Raw genomic sequence first — 19,372 nt, 5'->3', positions numbered from 1 at the left:
GGGACAGAGTGTTTATCCAGCATGGACAAAGCTCATGGTTCAAGTTCCAGCACCTCCAGAATCAAATATGGATTTGAAGAAATTAAACTTATTCTGGGCGGTGATGCACACCTTTAATCCCAGTGCCTGGGAGCCAGAGACAGGTGGGTTTCTGAGTTTGAAGCCAACCTGGTCCACATAGTTTCAGGACAGCCAGGACTACACAGAGAAGCACTGTCTCAAAAACATAAAAAAGTAAAAAACAAACAAAAAAATCAACTTAGAAAAGAATTTGCAGGAGTCAGAGGGACTTGGATTTGATTCTGAGTCTTCAGCAGAACAGACCAGTGATGGATCCCGCCACAGAGAAGCTGGCCTGGCCCTGGAGAGCCGCGTGCAGCACATGTACAGTGGCTTCTGGCCACCTACCCCGGATCTTGCTGGCCAGATGCTCCTTGGAGGTGATGATCTGGTCCATGTCCGTGCGAATGACCGCCTCCATGGCTGGCCGGGCCAACTGCAGCTTAGACAGTACCGCCTCAAAGTGCACCTTGGCCTGCTCAAACACCAGGCGGTAGACAGCATCGGAGATCTGTGAGGGCAGCAGAGACGTCAGGGCCAGGGCTGAGGGCAGAATGCCAGCCGTACCCCTTGACACCCTCGTCCTGCCAGGCATCCCAGGCCCACACACCTGGATCCACTGCCGTTGCCGCTCCTGCGGCTTTCCCTTCAGTCGTGGGCCAAGCTCCGCCTTCAGCGCTGGGCCCAGCTCCTCCATCACCAGGTTGCTTAGGATCTAGGAACAAGAGGTAAGAGTCAGGGTAGGGGTTGATGGCTATCCTCCTGATGTATTTTCTGTGATTGCGCCCTCCTCTGGGCCTCCTCCACACCTCTGCCCAATAGCGCCCTTGAATTCGGGTGGCCCACCTCAGGGCCTCTGCATGTGCCCCAGGCCTCTGCTGCACATGCAAATGTCTGTGGGTCAGATTTATGGGGTTCTCACTCACCCAAATCTGATCTTGCCATCTCTTCCCAAACCTGTTGCTCCCCAGAACCCCACTCCTGGTACCAGCCTTACCCACGGGGGCCCCAGGCAGCCCTCTGGCCTCACCTGCACCTCATTCCCACAGAGCATCTCCCAGGTGCCATACTGCTCCTTGGACTGGCGGTACATGCGGATGGCGTCAGTGAATGCGGGGCCCTCCACCTTCGAGTTCTCAGGGATCCCTACCCAGAATAAGAGACGGAAAGAAGGGAGATGGGAGGTCAGCGAGTGACCCTCTGCCAAGCCCGTCCACTCGGAGCACACACTCGTCCCATCTGGGGCACACACAGCAAGAGCAGCGGTGGCTCACCCTGCAGCAGCCTGGCAGCCCTGTGCCCCCACCCCCGGCCCGGCTTAACCCTACCTCATAGGAAAACAGTCAGAGCAATGAATGGTCAAGCTGGGACAGGGAAAGTCAGACACCTGAGCCCCACCCTCGGGCGACATGACAGACAGTAAACATTTCCAGCTGTACAGGCCAGACACCCTCTGTCCCAGGGCTGGACCTAGTGTCCTGGCTTGCAGTCAGAGCTGGTCTCTGTCAACACCCCCTGCTACAGAAGTAGGCCAGAGATGAACTTGACCCATGGGCTGCTTTCTGGGCTGTGCTTTATGTCACTGAACCCCCAAAGAGCCCCAGTTTCCTCTCAGGGGAACAATGACCCTAGTCCGGCCTCCTGCATGGACTGGAGACTCTCTGAGCACAGACAACAAGGCACGGGAAGTCCAAGAGGGTGGCACCAGGGCCTCCTAAATGACACTTTGTGTAGTTTTTTTTTTTTTTTTTTTTTTTTTTTTGAGGTGCTGAAGATTGAACTCAGGGCCCTGCGTGTGTTAGGCAAGCATTGTATCACTGAGCCACATACCCAGCCCCTGAAAGACACTTTCTATCAGAAGCTGAAGAGCTCTAGGTCTGTCTTGTCTGTGTGCTCCATTGGTGCTAGGTGAAGGTGCTAAAACTTCATTGAATAAAGGGCTGGCGGTGTGGCTCAGTGGTAGGTGCTTGTCTCATATCCACAAGGCTCTAAGTTCAATTCCTGGAGTGGGAAAGGAGGAGGATGGGAGGGTAAGATGGGAGTGTGACCACCGCTAACAACCAGGAAAAAACACTATGCTCACTGCTGTCGGTCCTGTGGTGACGGTGGCTTGTGTCACGGGGCAGGTGAGCTAACGTACACAGTATGGACCCCAGACCAGTGCCGAGGAAACAAGATGCAGAAAGTGACCAAATCTGAGTAGGGACAGACCGTGGTTAATACACCAAACCTAGCCACGTGCCTCTGACCACAAGGTCCCCAGAGCCCAAGAAGGGGAAGTGACAGCCTGTGCACACAAACCCCAGCGCCCACTGCAGTGACAACAGGCTGAGTCACCCCACAAAAAAGCCCCTCCCTTCCCACAGCCAGCCGCCCACAGTCTGTGAGAGCCAGAGGGGTTCTACCACGGGCATGGAAACTCAGAGCTGACGGCACCCATTCAGGGACTCAGGGCCAGGCTGCAGGCAAAGAAGGGGGCTTCAGCAGAGGTGGTACCCAAGCCGGGGTGACCCAGGTAGGCCTGGGAGGAACCCCCAGCAAGGCTGTCAGGAGGACACAGTCTCTTAGAGCCCAAGTTTTATCTGGAAAAATCTAGCAATGCACAAATTGCAGCCTCTCCCGGGTCTAGGAATTTCCATTCTGCATGTAGCAAAGAAGGTGTGTTGCGCAAGGGCATTCCAGGTAGAGAAAGTGGGCAGTAGCCAGGGCGCAACAGCAGGAGGCTCCGCCCTAAGGACCTTCTCTATTCTGCACATCCAGCCAGCAACCTAAGCAGGTTTAGAGTCAGCCCCTCTGGGCTCGTGAGTCTGGCCAGTGTCCACTGTGATCACCCGGCAACGCGCCTCAGAATGGGGCTGTGTTTGTGACAACTTCTCTCTCCTAAGAGCAAGCTTAACTGAGAGGTTAGGCTGAGCTCAGACCTCAGTGGACTGGAATCTTCATAAAAAAGGGAAATTTCTTCTTCTTTAGTGTGTGTGCACACATGCACCTTTACTCTTCCATACATGTCCACGCTGATGTCAAAGGTCAGAATGAATTGTCTTCTATCACTCTCCACCTTCTTACTTTTAATCAAATTTTATTTTATGTGTATGGGTATTCTGCCTGCATGTATGTCTGTGTCCATGATTGTGCAGTGCCTTAGAAGGCCAGAAGAGGGCGCCGGAGCCCCCGGAACTGGATGTGAGCAGTGTGTGGGTACTGAGCCGGAACCCAGGTCCTCTGGAAGGCGGTCGGTGCTCTTAACCACTGCATCTTGGTCCTTCCAACTTATTTTTTGAAACAGTCTCTCACTGAACTTGGAATACACTAAGCTAGACTGACTGAACAGTGAGCCTACGGTTGCTGCATCCCCTCCAGGACTGGGTACGGATGCATGGTGCTACAGCAGACTTACATGGGTGTCAGGAGCCAAACTCAAGCCCTCAAGCGAGCTGTCGCCCCTGTCCTGTGTTGTTTGCTGGAGAGGAGTCTCACTGTGCAGTCCTAGCTGGCAGGCCTTGAACTTAGAGATCTGAGGCAGAATGACCATTTCGAGCCTAGAAGTTTGGGGCTAGCCTGAGCAAGACTCTGTCTCAAAAAAAAAATTGTGTGCTCAACAGAGGATCAACCCCGCTGCTGACACTGACCGCCTGGTTCTCTGACCTCCAGAACTAGGAGAAAAGTGAATTTCTGTGTGTGAGCCACCCAGTTCTGGGCTGAGACTTCACACACATCCACTCATTTAACCCTCAAAGACAGGAGAATAGGGCAGGGTGGGGGCTGGTCTTAGCTTCAGAGAAACTGAGGTTCCAGCTGTGTATGGATGCATGCATGCATGTTTGCATGTAGTGGTGATATGTGCGTGTGTACACACACACACAAAGACACACACACAGACATATCCCCACATTCCAACACTGTCGGGGGGATCAAGGCAGAAGAATCACAGCAAGTTCGAGGCCAGCACAGGCTACATAGTAAGACTGAGAAACGGAGGATGGGTTGGGACTTAAATCAGGGCTGGAACCCGGGACTGCTTAGTCTGACTAGACTAAGCAGGACATGGACACCAGGCCGAGGAGGACTGAAGTCAGTGCCCCAGCTGCCTCCTGCCACCACCCCCCACACACACACACACACACTGCTCCAGGAATGCAGGATGTGAAGGGGGCCCTAGCCAGGCTGGCAGCCACCCAGCTTGGCGTCCTTCCCCCACACATCCACCCCCATTTCCTGGCAGAGCCAGGAATGAGCAATTCCAGGCCCCACAAATTCCAGGCCCAGCCTCAACAAGGGAGGAAGCAGAGAACTTTTCTCACAGCCTGGGGTGGAGGGAAGGGCCATGTCTGGAACTAGCCTTGTCAGCTCCTACAGGGGCCAGAGAGCTGGACTGGGGTAGGGCTTTCTGTCACAGCTCTAGGTACCTCCTCTCCAGCCCACAACACCCAAGACCTTCCAGCTGAATGCTTGCTGTGTGGAGGTTCACAGCTCTATCCGAACCAGCTCCTTCCTTCCCCAATACCCCATTTCACAATTCCTACTGTATGATACCCCAGGGAACTGAACAGTGTGGCTCCTCCCTACCCTTGCCCTCATCCTTCTCCTACCTGACCTGGGGTCACCTACTCTGCTATAGCAGGTAAGCCAAAAGCCTTGGGAACCTGCAGAGGGCAAATGGGCCAGCAATGGGTAAGAATGGAGGGTGCCCTATGCCAGGCAGCCAGATCCTGAGCCAGAGACACAGCCCCAGAGACCTAGGAACAAGAGCCCCTTTGTGGGCAGTAGGGCAGGGCCAGCCCAGTTGGTGGGGCTTGGCCTGGCTGAAGACCTGGTTCCCTCCCATCTGACAGACTCCAGGAGGGTGGAGGCCTCTCAAGGGAGGTGGGGTGAGCTGGGTTCAGCCAGGTGCCCGAAGGCATCCCTTGCCATCAGGTGAAGCTGTGTCTGAGAACAAGGGTGAGAGAGGCTTTGGGCTTCCCTCTGCCTCTGGGAGCACATCACCAGGCCAGGGCTAGTCCTTCTCCAGGGCTAGTCCTTTGCACTGTGGACAACCCTAAGCCTTTAGAATTAATTCCTCAGGAGCCTCTAGGATCGTCCAGACCTGGCCTCAGAGCCACCTCAGCCTCACTCTGTCACACACACACACACACACACACACACACACAGAGAGAGAGAGAGAGAGAGTACTGTCCCCATTCCGAGTCATCCTTTATGGGGGCCGCAGCCTCTTACAGGGAATCCTTCCCCACCCAGGGCCTGCCCTATGACCTCCTCCCTAGGCACAGGACAGCACCTCCTCCAACACACAGACAGGCTCCTGGGCGGCTCCCAGCCAGCAGCCAGCACAGAGAACACCACCCTGGTGGCTCATCTGCGGCACATCTTTCTATCACACAGCTGGAACAACTGCGGCACATTTGTCTATCACACAGCTGGCTGGCTGTGGGCAAGGTGCATTCCTCGCTCCTTTCTATAAGCTCAGAATAGATGCCATAGATGTCTGTCAGATACTTGAGTGAGCTGAAGAGTCAAATCATGAGTTTACGAATGAGTGACGGAAGGAGGAGGGTAGAGGGAGGAAGGGACTTTTATAGACTACCATGTGCAAAGGAGGAAATTATATCTTAAGAAATGTTCTGGGGCCAGGCAGTGGCAGTGCACAACTTTAATCCCCGCACTCAGGAGGCAGAGGCAGAGGCAGAGGCAGGCGGATCTCAGTGAGTTCGAGGCCAGCCTGGTCTACAGAGTGAGTTCCAGGACAGCCAGGACTGTTATACAGAGAAACCCTGCCTTAAGAAACAAAACAAAAATAAAAACAAAAAATAAAAAAAAGAAATATTTGGGTGTGTGGTCTGACAGGATCACTGAAGCCCATGCTATCCTAGAATCACTATGTAGCCCAGGCTGGCCTCAAATTCACAGGGATTCTCCAGAAAACATTATACTCAGGTATAAGAAAATTGTTTACCAAGCATGAAGTAGATTCATGCCATGAACCCCACAGTTCCCCCAAATACACAAGGGATCTTGTCACCATTTAACATAGAAATCAAAAGGGAAATTAGTCTCCCTGAGAGTTAATCTTTTTTTTAATATTTATTTATTATGTATACAATATTCTGTCTGTGTGTATGCCTGCTGACCAGAAGAGGGCACCAGACCTCATTACAGATGGTTGTGAGCCACCATGTGGTTGCTGGGAATTGAACTCAGGACCTTTGGAAGAGCAGGCAATGCTCTTAACCTCTGAGCCATCTCTCCAGCTCCCTGAGAGTTAATCTTGTCAACTCAGAATCACCATGGAAACAAAGCTCTAGGCACGTCTGTGAGGAAGTTTCTAGATTGACCTGAGGTGGAAGATTCATCCTAAATATAGGTGGCACTCGTGGGCTGGGGTCCCAGAGAATAAAAAGGAGGAAAGGGGGGCTGGAGAGATGGCTCAGTGGTTAAGAGCACTGCTTGCTCTTCCAAAGGTCCTGAGTTCAATTCCCAGCAACCACATGGTGGCTTATAACAATCTGTAAGGAGGTCTGGTGCCCTCTTCTGGCCTGCAGACATGCACACAGACAGAATAAATTAAAAAAAAAAAAAAAAGGAGGAAAGGACAGATAGCGGCCATCCTCTGCTTTCTGACTCTGGATGCTGACACACTCCTGCCACCATGGTGGACTATGTACACCCTTGAACTGTGAGACAAAGTAACCCTTTTCCCTTTAAGTTGCCTTTGCCGGGTATGTTTGTAACAGCAACAACACTAATAGCTACAAAGTCTCCTAGCATCACATTGCTAGAAAGTGACAAAATCAAGATGATTTTGGAATTGGGGGTCCAGGTGCTCAACAAGCACAGTCTTTGTTTTCATCAAGGAGGATTAAGAGTGGTAATCAAAAGTTTCTTACAGCCTCAGAAGGGAAGGGAGAGCAGCTCGTAGAGCAGGGTTGCCATACCACACACAACCTCTAGGTGCGCCATTCAGCACATTAGTAGCGCGGCCGCCTGCTGGCATCTCACCATTGTTGCAGTGTCGGACGCAGTCCTGAAGCACGGCCTGCCACTTGTCCTGTTCAGCTTCTGTCATCATGCAGAAGTAATAGTGACGGGCATAGGGATGCCACAGGATGAGTGGGAACTGCGTGGGGCACTTAAGAATGGGGGTGGAGCCCGACTTCGATGTGGTCCCTGTGAAAACATAGCCATGAGACTCAGGCCTGGAGAAGGCTGTCCTGTCCTGGGGACAGTGCGTCATCAGGAAGCAGCTGACCTTCGTCTTGACCTCCAGGGCTCAGCTACAGTAACTGAGAAACCTGGCACCATGTGACCCCTCTTTCTAGAACTGGAAATGGGTCACACCCACCTTGATCGTGCCTAAGGCTCTGTGACAGGGTCAGGGCTCTAGTTCATTACAATCTTGGGTTTCCCTTCAAATTTCAACAGCAGAGGCCAAACTTGTGGTTTCAATATCCAGGGAAGGAGGGAGGCATGTGGGCAAACAAAACAAACAGAAATTTTTCTCTATCTCTTTGGCCCTCACAGATATTTTGGTCCAGCAAGACAACAGGTCCCGGGCTCACCACTGTGTCAGTGATATATAAGAATAACAGTTGCCTGTGGTCCAGCTCTGAGTGGCTGTTTACAGGGCCACACCCGAGATGCTCTCAGCACCAGGGGTCAGTTGGTGGTCAGAGGGGATGGACCCAACAAAAGGATCGCAACTCAGTCATGGACTCCTATCCAGCATCCACCACCACACAGGCTTCAGTCCCGAGTCTCACATCCCAGGTGGGGCTATGTAAGACTCCAGAAGCCTCACCAGGCTGAGTAGAATGAGGAGGTTTAAGACAAACCCTCAGAAACCCTTGGCAGCCATGGCAGGGTCACCATCATCTTCCCAGAGACAACCATGGCCTCAGGGAGGTGGGAAGGGCCTCCACCGGAACTCTGGTGCATGTGACTTTGGCAGAGGCAAACTGGCTGAGGACCCACATGAATCTGAGTCCAGACCCTATCCATACACAACCCAGGGCAAACTCCACCTCACAGGCCTTTGAAGTCTCCCCTTTCAGGGCTCAGTTTGTTCAAGAGACCTGCAGACATTCTAGGCCCCATTGTCTGCCCTGCAGAATGGAGTCCGAGCAATGAGCTGTTCCCTGGCCAATCCTTAGGCCCATGCAGGACAGTAGGGCTGGACCACTGGTCCTTTACCTGGTAGGGAACTGCCAACCAGCTCCAGATACTGCTCTACAGAGGTGAGGACTTTGTAGCCAGCGCTGTTGATGATGGCTCTGGGGGGCATCTGCCGCTCATAGGCCTGGAAGAGGGCAAGAGAAATGAAGCCTCGAGGTTACGAACGTGGCCAAGCACAAACTCCCATTTCCAGCCGGCTGCAGGGACTACGCAGCTACCTGTCGCAGGTGGGGGAGGGGAGAACTAGAAGTGACTGACCCGGATGGGATGCAGCCTCACGTGGAGTGTTTGCCTGGCATGCTCTAGTAACCGAGTTTAGTCCACATGACGGAGGGGATGGAGATTGACTGTTTTATTATGGAGGTGGAATGGCATAGTAACAAGATCCAGCTCAGGGCCCTGCCCTCAGGAGCTGGGCACGGAGGGAGGGGAAACATCGACACAAAATGCTCAACACAATGCCTAGGGTGTAAGTTTCGTTATGGGAGGTGGCTGCTCTGATGGCTGCCACCGCTGCCTCTGTGATCAGCGAGTCCACGATGGTCTGTTACATATTAGACACTGTGCTGGGGACACCGCATGCTTCATTTCATAGGATGCTCTCATGACACAGAAGTGGGCTCATCTCTCGTTCACACGGACGGGAAGTAGGTGTTGGCTCTGAACCAGCGCTGTCCCCAGAACCCAAGGTCTTTGACGTTACCTCGAACAGCTCACCCCAAATTTCTAGGTTCTAAGCACTGCAATGTTCCAAAGGAGAGTTAGGTGGGTGCCCAGCCTTCCTTACAGCAATGGGATGGGAAGCAATTCTGACCCAATTGCCCATACATCAGGGCTGCCGAGCAGCTGTCTGCCACTAGGGGGCAGACGTATCTGCTCTGAAACAGGTCAGACAGGCCTGTCTTTGGGGCAGCGCTGGAGAAAAGTTAGGCAGATGAAGTAAAATCTGTAACATACCCAGGTGGGACTTCCCCCAAGGGCCCAAAGCAAATACAAGCCACGGCCGGCCCCCATTTCTTCTCAGACCCACATCAGGGCAGGAGGATTGGGGATGGAGAATTCAGGAGCCCCGTCCAGCGAATGGCTGCCGTGATGGCTGAAGCATAAGGAGGAGGGGCTCCTGGGAGAGGTTGGAAGGCTAGTCAGGAAGGAGACCAAGGCCAGCAGAGGGCAGGCTCTGTGGTAAGGAGGGATTTGGTGGGACCTGGGAGTACCAGAGGGTAAGATGGTTTCCAGAAGGGTTTACGGCGTGGACACCTGGACAGAGGGCGAAAGGACAGTGAGAGAAGGGGCCCCAAGGCCAAATAGGTTTGGGGAAGTGGGGAAGGTTCAAAAATTTTGCTTTGGCCCTGGGAATTCTGTGGGGAGGTAGTAGGTGGCAGATGTGAAGGGGGAAGGCACGGGGTCAGGAGTCACAGAGTAAGAAGCGGGTGAGTGGAGGAGGTGCCGGCTGCCAGGAGCCTGCTGCACTCACCACTTTGTTCTCATACAGCACCAGCCCGTAGTTGTGGGGCACCAGGCTGAAGCGGTTTCTCCACTTCTTATTGTCTTCCTGGTACTGGAAGAGGTTCCCAGAGAAGATGATGCGTTCATCCAGGGGCACCTGTGGGCAGGAAGTAAGAGTAAGGCCAAAAAGGAACAAGGGGTCCCAACAGCCATCAATGCGTGCATTTTGACTCCTCATAGGGTACCACATACACACACACACACCACCACCACCACCCCACCACCGCTGCCACCAAATCCCTGGTCTCATCAGGACCCCCAGGCCAGGCTACCCTGTATCCATTGCACAGATAAAGGCCTGAGGTCAGGGCAGTGTAGGGGCTCACTCAGGGTTCAAACGGGATATGAGAGGAACCCAACCTGGGCATTCATTTAGAGCCAGCTCAGGCCTAGGGTTTCCTACTCTGCTCGGGTCCAGGGGAGCCACCTGGGGGAAGGAACTGGGGAGCAGGCTGCTTCCCCTATCCACCGCTACTTCTACTTCAGGGCACAGCATTCACCCAGCCGGGGGACACATCGATAAGGTCAAAACCTCTGCCCAGCTCTAGGCCTCAATTCCCCTCAGAGCAATGAAGACTTGAACTTATATCCAGAGAACGTCCCAGCTCTGCCAGCGGTCCAGGTGTCTGAGTGGGGAAAGATGTAGGACCAGTGTCCAGGCAAACAGGTGACCTGTGTGGGCTGCAGACGCTCAGACGTTCCTGCGACCCCTACAGAGGTGAGCATGGCTGCAGCATCTAGTTCCCTCGTCTGTAAATGGAGCGCACGGCCAGCACCAGGCAGACAGCTCAAGCAGAGCACTCGGAAGCCAGCACAGCGGAAGCCAGCACAGCCGCGGCCACATCAGGAGTCTCCTCCCGGCCTCTAGGCTGACTTGCACGTGGGACAGGATATCGTCACACAGCTGACTACAGAGATCAAGGAAGAAGGGAGGCACAGAAGCTGCCATGCACTGTGGGACCCAGGGAGACCTGGAGATCTCCATTTCTCGGCAAGTTATGTTTATTCTGTGATAAATGTGGTATCAGTTACAAAACAGACCAAGTATTATATGTATCGACGGGAGAAATTATGACTTTGTGCCTACACCCTCAGGCCTCTTGCCCCTCCTTCTGTGTTCTTCCCTGGCTCCTTTCCCTAGCTCCCCCTGCTGCTCCTCGGGGTGGGGAGGGGGGAGCTACACTCTTAAAAGGAGAGCCCATTGTGCTCGAACAATAGGACCTGAGACCAGTTTCCTGTCCAGAAGAAAATATTTACAGGAAAAAAATGGGTCTGCTCCCCTCCCCCACCGGCCAGCTTTGCCCTCGTCAGAAGGCCCCCACTGAGTGGTCTATATTTAGACTTCTGAAACCCTGCCCTCCAATCCATCTGTCCGTCATCTTTTCTAGGAAGAAAAGCCAGGGTTTTCCTAACACCCTCAGCTGGGCATCTAAAACCGGAAGGCCCTGGGATTAGGAACAGCCCCAGAGGGTTGGCTGGGCAGAGGCGCCAGAGCCATGAACCGAGGTTCTGCGCCCTATCACCAAGCACATCCCCGGATCTTGGGCCATCTCACTGAGGCTGCCTGGCTGCTGGGTTAGATTTTATTTTAAGAAGGTAAACTGAGGCCCGGCAGTAGTGGTGCACACCTTTATTCTCTGCACTTGGGAGGAACAGAGGCAGGAGGATCTCTGTGAGTCTGAGGTCAGCCTGGTCTACAAGAGAGTTCCAGGTCAGGCTCCAAAGCTAGAGAAACCCTGTCTCAGAAAAAAAGAAGGTAAACTGAGGAAGAAAGCCTCTAATCCCAGATTCAAGAGGGAGGCAGAAGGCAGGGGACCAGAAACTCAAGGTCATCCTTAGTTACAGCTGGAATCTGAAGCTAGCCTGGGCTACATGAAACCCTAACTCAATAGGAAAAATTAGGTTTTCTCAAATGGCAGAGTCCTGATTTGAGCGAAAGGCCCACAGGAAGACACAACATTCCAGATCCTACTAACGGAAGTCAGCCTTGCCATCTATCACCGGAGCCAGCGAAGTGGCTCCCCAGTCCCTCTGCCCCAGCGACCCTCAGAGCAGGAAGGGGGGTGAGGTTCCTCACCACCAAACAACTATTGATTACTTTGTTTTTGTTTTTGTTTTGGTTTTGGTTTTGGTTTTTCGAGACAGGGTTTCTCTGTGGTTTTTTGGAGCCTGTCCTGGAACTAGCTCTTGTAGACCAGGCTGGTCTCGAACTCACAGAGATCCGCCTACCTCTGCCTCCCGAGTGCTGGGATTAAAGGCGTGCGCCACCACTGCCCGGCTATTGATTACTTTGTTTGACTACTGGGGTGTATGTACCCCAGATTGGCCTTGTGCACCTGCTGCTCCTGCCTCAGCTCCTGGGTGCTGGGGTCACAGGTCCGTTGCCTCGTCCTGACCCATCTGCTCTTATGACTGCAATGATTGCTTCTTTAGAAAATGACTGTGATTAGTCTGTGACTAACGCTATTTCCCTTCTGTTATCGTCACGACTTCACATGGCAGTCAGTTCCATGAGCCATCAAAGAAAGCCCCTGGCTATCGGGGACTGTGACCGTGTCCTGTTTGCCCTGCAGTGAGACACAGTTCTGTGAGTGTGAACAGCCAGACACACAGAGAAGAGCTTACCACAGCATCGGCCCCACTCACCCTGGGCTCTGGGAATGGCGCTGCCTGCACTGTCGTCTGAGTTTGCTTTTGTTCTTGTTTTGAGGCAGAGTCCTAGGATGCAGCGCTCCGTGACCTGGCGCTGACCGCACAGGAGCCCAGGCTGGCCCACACCTCAGCTTCGTGAATACTGGGGTTACCGGCCTGTATCACCACGCTGGACTTGCCTGTGACCTTGCACTCTAGATAAAGTAGTTTAGGCCCTGCTCACCTGGGCTGAGTTCAAGTTTCCCTTTCCTGCCGCACGGTGCAGGTGCACACCTGCCAGAGCCAAGACCAGTCCACATCCTGACACATGTCAAGCAGTTGCCCTTTCTCTCCTCCCAGGGCAGGCTGCATGTGGGGAGAAAGGGTCCTGGGTGCACTCTGCCTCCTGGGCCCACCCCAGGTACTCTGAGCTAAGCTTGGAACTTCGTACATCCTGATTCCCTCTGTCTGTCTGTCTCTTCTTACAGCCAACTCCTCCCTAGCCCTCAGGGGAGGGAACAGCCTTCTCCAGATCAGCCAAGACTCAGGAGTCTACATCCACCAGTCATAGCTCCAGATGCCACTGTACTGTAAATAGCTATTCACTGTCACGTGAGCTCTATTTGCAGCCAAAGCAAGCAGATTTAGCATGTAGATACCATGCAGATTTAGCATGTAGATAGCATGTAGATTTAGCATGTAGACTTAGCACCTGACCCTGCAGTCAGCAGAGTCTTTTATTATGGGATAATCTTTCTGTGCACTGTGAAGCTGTATCTGCCAAGGCACCTTCCAATTGGTTTAATAAAGAGCTGAATGGCCAATCCTAGGCAGGAGAGGAATAGGCGGGACTTCTGGGCAAAGAGAGGAACTCGGGATGAGTTCCCAGGAATGCCAGGGACGCCAGTGAGACACTAAAGTTGGATGTACAGTACAGAGGAGAGGTAACCAAACCATGTGGCAGAATGTAGATTAATAGAAATGGGTTAATTTAAGTTATAAGCGCTAGTTGGAAAGAGCCTAAGGCCAAGTTTTTTTTTTTTGTTTTGGTTTTTCGAGACAGGGTTTCTCTGTGGTTTTGGAGCCTGCCCTGGAACTAGCTCTTGTAGACCAGGCTGGTCTCGAACTCACAGAGATCCACCTGCCTCTGCCTCCCAAGTGCTGGGATTAAAGGCGTGCGCCACCACGGCCCGGCTAAGGCCAAGTTTTCATAATTAATAAGAAGTTTCCATGTTATTATTTGGGGTTGGGAGCCAAGAAAATCCAAATCCAGTCAAAGCAAAGACTTCCCTTCAAAGAGTCCTGGGGTAGCATCCCAGCCACATTGCTAGGCTCTGCCTCAAGTTGGGTAACTCAGCAGCCAAACCAACTGTTTCCTTCCTGATCTCCCTCAGCCCCATCACCCCCAAGCCGATCACAGGGTCCCCACTGCAGACCAAACGGACTCCCCAGGATAGGGCCAGGAAGCTTCCTCAGCGAACCCAATTCTAATGCTAGTAATAGGGTAATGAATGACAAGTCCTAAGGGAGGGGACCTAGAGCCTGCGGCCTGGATCTGTGGAGTGGGGACCAGAAGGGAGGAAGCAGGACCAGAGATGGTTTGCCACATTTCTCTCGACAGGGAGTAACCTGAGCTATCAAGACTGCAGAATGGGGTGGGAGAGATGGTTCAGTGGTTAAGAGCACTGGCAGCTCTTCCAGAGGTCCTGAGTTCAATTCCCAGTACCCACATGATAGCCCACAACCATCTGGCACTGTATAGTAATTTTAAAAAGGCTATGGAATGCAGCTGTGACAATGGAGAGGTTGCACTGGCGGGGGGGGGTGCAGGGGAGAACAGGTTGCACTGGCAGTGGGGGGGGAGAACAGGTTGCACTGGCAGTGGGGAGAACAGGTTGCACTGGCAGTGAGGGGTAGGGACCAAGTGAGGGGAGGTTACCTCAGTCAATGAAGAACCCTTCGAGATCATCCCAGCAACAAAGGGAAACTAAGGCCCAGAGAAGTCACATCAAAGGCCTCATAGGAGAAGGGGTGACAGAGCCCAGACTGGACCCTCTCCGTGCCTCTCACCTTGCGCCAGAGCAGCTGCGCCTGCGGTGGCCCGGTGCCCTCAATCTCATGGCGCATGCTGTTGAAGAGGGAGACGCCATATTGGTCCTCATAGAAACGGAGGAACTCTCTCAGGATCTTCTCGGTTTTCTCTGAAAGGGAAGCACGCATGAGAGTGGGAGGTCATCGTGGACACCTAGGGAATCAAGCCTGCCAAGTCGCCATGAAGAACTGTTCATGCAAAGCACAGATACTCTTTGACTAAGGCTGGCCACTGTAGTCTCTCACACGCTAGGCCAGGGCTTTGGTCGTGAGCCGTGTGCACAAGGTGGCTACCCGCTCCTGACAGGAAGTTGGTCAGTGGCCACACAGAGAGAAAGTAAACCACACCTAACAGGCCTGTTGAGAGGCTTGTCCTCACCAGTGACCGGTACCCAGTGAGACAGCCTGGGATCCCTAAGGGGGCTGCACGCTCCTTTTGATGCCTTGCTCACACCTAGGACACCGTGCAAGTGAGCAAGCACCAGCTAACTGCGCATTGGTGGGACTGACCAGCATAAACCAGTCTACCCAAGACAGAAAAAAGCCAGGCTATGGCGAAGTCACTGGAAGACCCTGTGAAGACAGTTGGAAAGTGATATCTCATAGCTGAATAGTCTCTGAGCAAGAATGATTCTTAGGGCTGGAGAGATGGCTCCGACGCTAAGTGCACAGACTGCTCTTCCAAAGGACCCGGGTTCAATTCCCCGTACCCACATGGCAGCTCACGACTGTCTGCACTTCCAGTTCCAGGGGACCAGACACCCTCACAAAGACATACATGTTCATTTGAAAAGAAAAAATAAAGAATACTTCCTATTGGTGAAAAGGAACTGGTGAGGAAAAGGGGGAAGCTGCAAGCTGGGGCCTCCCAGTGCAGGGGCCGAGGGTCAGACAAGTCTCCTCACTTTCATACATGTGAGTCACTGACTCACGATTCAAATTCATCTACCAAGTTAACCTTTTATTCTTCTTCCTTTGATACAGGAGCTCACACAGCCCAGGCTGGCCTCTAACTCTCCACAGCCAAAGATGACTTTGAACTCCTAACCCTTCAAGCATGCACCACCAAGCCCTAATTAAATGTCAGAGACCAAACCTTGAGATCCATGCATGGTAGGTACACACTCGGCCAACTGAGCTACAGCCCAACCCTGTGAGCCAACAGCTTGCTGCTCCCAGCTGCTTGCTTCTCTCTGGTGCTGAAGCAGTCTCTGAACAGAGGGCGAATCCATGGTCTCCAGAGGAGGCTCAGCAAGCAGCAGGTTCAGTACTGATCCTGCCTGGGTGTCACTCTTTATAGATGGGGAAACTGAGGCACCGAGAAAGCTCAGAAGAGCCTCATGGTCCTAAAAAGCTGCAACTGAAATCTCAACCTGGGGTTTATGAAGCTCCTCCTCCTGGGCCTCAGTTTCCCCTTCACACTTCAGACCAACCTGCCACCGCCGACAATCTTGGACTGCAGTTCCAAAGACCTAGTCCTTCATCTGGGGACCTTTGCCCATCTGAGGTCCCAGGAGTCAGCGGCCTAGGACAATACTTCACCGTCTCAGTGGGTCTGTGAGGGGGTTCATGTCACAGCCACTTTAGAGAAGGAAACTGAGACCCAGAGATGTTCACACAGAGAGCGAATGACGGGACCCAGACAGGAGCTGGTGGCCAGGGAGAACCCAGGGCTCATTCCACATTACCAGCTCCATCTCAGGCCTGCACCCCAGCCCTGCCTCAGGGACAGTAGAGGGGGCATGCGCTCAGCTCACCCACCGGTCGACAAAGCCTGCCTGCCACACAGCCCTGTCCTGGACAGAGGCTGTAACTGTCTAGATTCTGATGGGGGACGGAGGGAAGAAGGAATGAAGAATGTGTTTGGCGTGTCTGTTTTGTGAAAACCCACAGAGCAGCAGCCCGTAGAGACCGTGGGAATTGTCCTGGAGATAATAAGGCAGGGGAAGGGTGAGGGTCAGGGATGACCATGGGCCTATCACCCCACAGCCAATGCTGATATAGAGCTAACCCCAGGGTGGACACAGTTTCATGAGAGCTGGGCAGGTGGTGCCACCGCTGTTCTGGGTAAGGGAAGAGGAGGCTTAGGAGTCCACTGTCCTTGGCCAAGTTCAGCCCTAACTCCCTGCAGGCAGTGAGAGTCCTTAGAGCTTCAGCCACAACTCTATCTGAGGGACAGTCACCCCCAAATAGAGAATTAACTCAACAACAGCAAATGTGTACCTAATGCCTGGCCACGCTCAAGGGAAGCTGCTGCATATAAATAAATAAATAAATAAATAAACAAACAAACAAACAAACTTGAATCGGGACCTGCCCACAGCAACTCTCAGCTGCCAGGCTGGTGCCTAGTCCGGGAAGAGCTGCTCTCCAAAGCTGGCCTGCGGAGGAAGCAGGAAGAGGAGAGCTGGGCCAGGCAAAGGCCCAGTCATGTCCCGTCATCCCATCGGAGTGTCTGATACCAGGACAGACGGGCTGTGCAGTGAAAGAAGTTTCTGGAGCCCCTGAAAGAGGACATGTCAGAAAGGCCTGCGACCAGGACAAGGGGGAAGCCCGGTGAGCAGGAGGCTGGAGTTCAACTCCCTCAGCCAAGGCACTGACAGTCATGGGCTTACACAAGCTGGGCTGGGGTAGCCGGGACAGCCAAAGGGCCTGAGAAGGAAGTCACTCAATCTTTTCACACAAAGGTGAACATAAGTCACCCAAGGGAGATAGAACCACAGCTCAGGAAAGGAAGCGAGACATCTAGGGAAGGAGAAGTCATGGGAACCGAAGGAAAAAGTGGAGAAAAGGGCAGAAATGGTTGGGGATGGGGCATGTCTCCACCAAATGATGTGAGAAAAGAGGGTACACTCACATATCCATGAACAGAGTCCAGGTGGGACCTCCGTCATACCCGACTGTAATCCTTGACTCTTCACTACTTGACCTCAGGAACCATAGTGAACTTAACCCAAATCTGGCAAACCCTGGCAAGCTGATCCACAACCAACCAACACATGAGAAGGCCAGGTGCCTTTCTAGGTATCTGCTCGCAGTTCTGGAGCAGATAGGATGGGATGGGCCAGCAGCTAGTGTTGAGGTTACACACCTCACATAGGGGGTGGGCGAGAGCTGCCTGTCCCTTACTGGACCACACAGTGGGTGTTTAACTAAGGGAAGGGACCTAGGACCAATGGCCAAGTGGTCATTGAGCAAAAACAAGAAGGGCACTGGGGGCTCAGCAATAGGGCCCAGGAGTGGTGCCAAGCCAGTGGCAGGAAGTGGTCTGTGAGTTCGCACCCCAGGAAGAGCTGGAAAAGAGCAACCGTGGTGGAACCCAACCAGTCGGGAAAGAACAACCACGTGCTTGGTACTAAGGAAGTGACCCTAAAACACAAAATAAGGATCTGGGCTCTTCAGGGGACAAAGGGAACCCCAAAGATCAGCAGCACGCTATGGGGTTCTAACCTGGACTTAAGGCTCTCAGAGCCACACAGAAGACCTGAGTTGGCACAATGGGCCTGGCACAGACCTTACCTCCCTGCCACTGGGCTCTGCGACCCATCTGGGCAATCCCCTTTCCTTGGGGGCCCTTCACAGTGCCCACCCTGTAAATGCTACTTAGCACCGATAGTGTCTAACTACATACTCCAGACTGGCCTGGAACTCACTATGTAGCCCAGGTTGGTCTGGAATTTATAGCCGTTCTCCTGCTTTTGCACTCCTGAGGACTGGGATTATAAACCGGAGCTATCATAGCCACTGTTTTTCTCACCTATTGCGCGCAGCTAGCTCCAGCAACTAGCTCCAGAGGGCGGAAGAGGGTTCCATGACTCAACACCCAGCCTAGGACATGAGATACCCAGAGCTGGCGATGCCAGGCAGACCTCTCTCCACACCTGGCCACATCAGCTCTTCCAATCTCTCCATGGCCTCTGGAGACACTCCAATGCATCGGTTTGGGGTGGACACCAAATGGGGTTTCCGAGGCCAAGGCTCACCACCCTGAGAGTATCAAGGCTGGCTAGATCACATAGAAGATGGAGACAGTTAGGATCTGAGCGGGCTCCGACCATGGTCCACAAAACCTCAGAGGGCAGTGGGGAGGCAGGCCATGGCCCCACCTGATGAAAGGGCCAACCTCAGGGACCCTGGGCCAGTCCTGAAAGTGAGCAGGATAGCTACAGATGCCTGGGTGAGGCCGTCTGTGGGTGTGAGCTGGCCTCACCCACCCAGGTTGCATATTTTCATGGGCCCTCGCCCCGGGTGCACTGACTCAGCCCAGATGCTGCTGCCTGAGGAGCTGTGGGGACCGTGGAAACTGAAAGGCGCACCCTCCAGCTTTCTGGTGAGAGGGAGGCATGGGGGCCACCCAGTTCTCTCAGTCCCTCACGTTCTTCATAGAAGCCAAGCATCACATCACAGAGCCCCTTCACAGGGCCAGACAGGATGTGAACAGGCCAGGTTATGGTGTGCACACGGCAGGTTATGGACAGTGACTGCATACGCAGCCCGAGGCACCAAAACACCATCCTCATTGTACAGTGCTATGGGGGCGAGAGGTGGGCGGATCTACTCATTACCAGGTACAACTTCTATAGCTTACAAAATCCATTAAAGATTTTTTTTTTCTAAAAAAGAAAGGAAGAAAAGAAAAGCAACGACCAGACAAAGTAAGAGTTAAGGAAGTGGGGCTTATGTGTCTTCTGTATACCCAGGTTCCCCTACCAGCACCCAACCTGGGCTGGGTGTCCCATTTCTGCTCCTAGGGCCAGCAATACCCGCCAGATGTGGGTTCACCTCACAAAGAAGCTGGGCTACCTGACTCTGCCCAACACACAGATTTTTCTGCCGGTCCTAGAGAAACATGTTGCATATAAACTCTCACTTATGGGGGCTGGAGAGATGGCTCAGAGGTTAAGAGCACTGACTACTA

At 53.2% G+C, this 19,372-nt stretch overlaps 1 protein-coding gene across 1 annotated transcript in view; it reads right to left on the bottom strand.

Annotated features, from left to right (window-relative positions):
• Positions 1–19,372, bottom strand: part of Niban2 (niban apoptosis regulator 2) — a 50,563-nt gene that overhangs the window by 5,702 nt on the left and 25,489 nt on the right. Inside the window, exons 2-8 of the mRNA XM_057755784.1 lie at positions 14,434–14,564; positions 9,701–9,829; positions 8,245–8,350; positions 7,054–7,221; positions 1,091–1,206; positions 671–775; positions 409–571 (exon numbers count right to left, since the gene is read on the bottom strand). Of these exons, the coding sequence (XP_057611767.1) occupies positions 409–571; positions 671–775; positions 1,091–1,206; positions 7,054–7,221; positions 8,245–8,350; positions 9,701–9,829; positions 14,434–14,564 (918 nt within the window). The remainder of the gene's footprint in view (positions 1–408; positions 572–670; positions 776–1,090; positions 1,207–7,053; positions 7,222–8,244; positions 8,351–9,700; positions 9,830–14,433; positions 14,565–19,372) is intronic.

The sequence above is a fragment of the Chionomys nivalis genome, chromosome 22 (assembly GCF_950005125.1).
Source record: "Chionomys nivalis chromosome 22, mChiNiv1.1, whole genome shotgun sequence".
Taxonomy (NCBI): domain Eukaryota; kingdom Metazoa; phylum Chordata; class Mammalia; order Rodentia; family Cricetidae; genus Chionomys; species Chionomys nivalis.
Note: the sequence above shows the minus strand (reverse complement) of the source record. Positions and strands in the feature narration are given on the sequence as shown.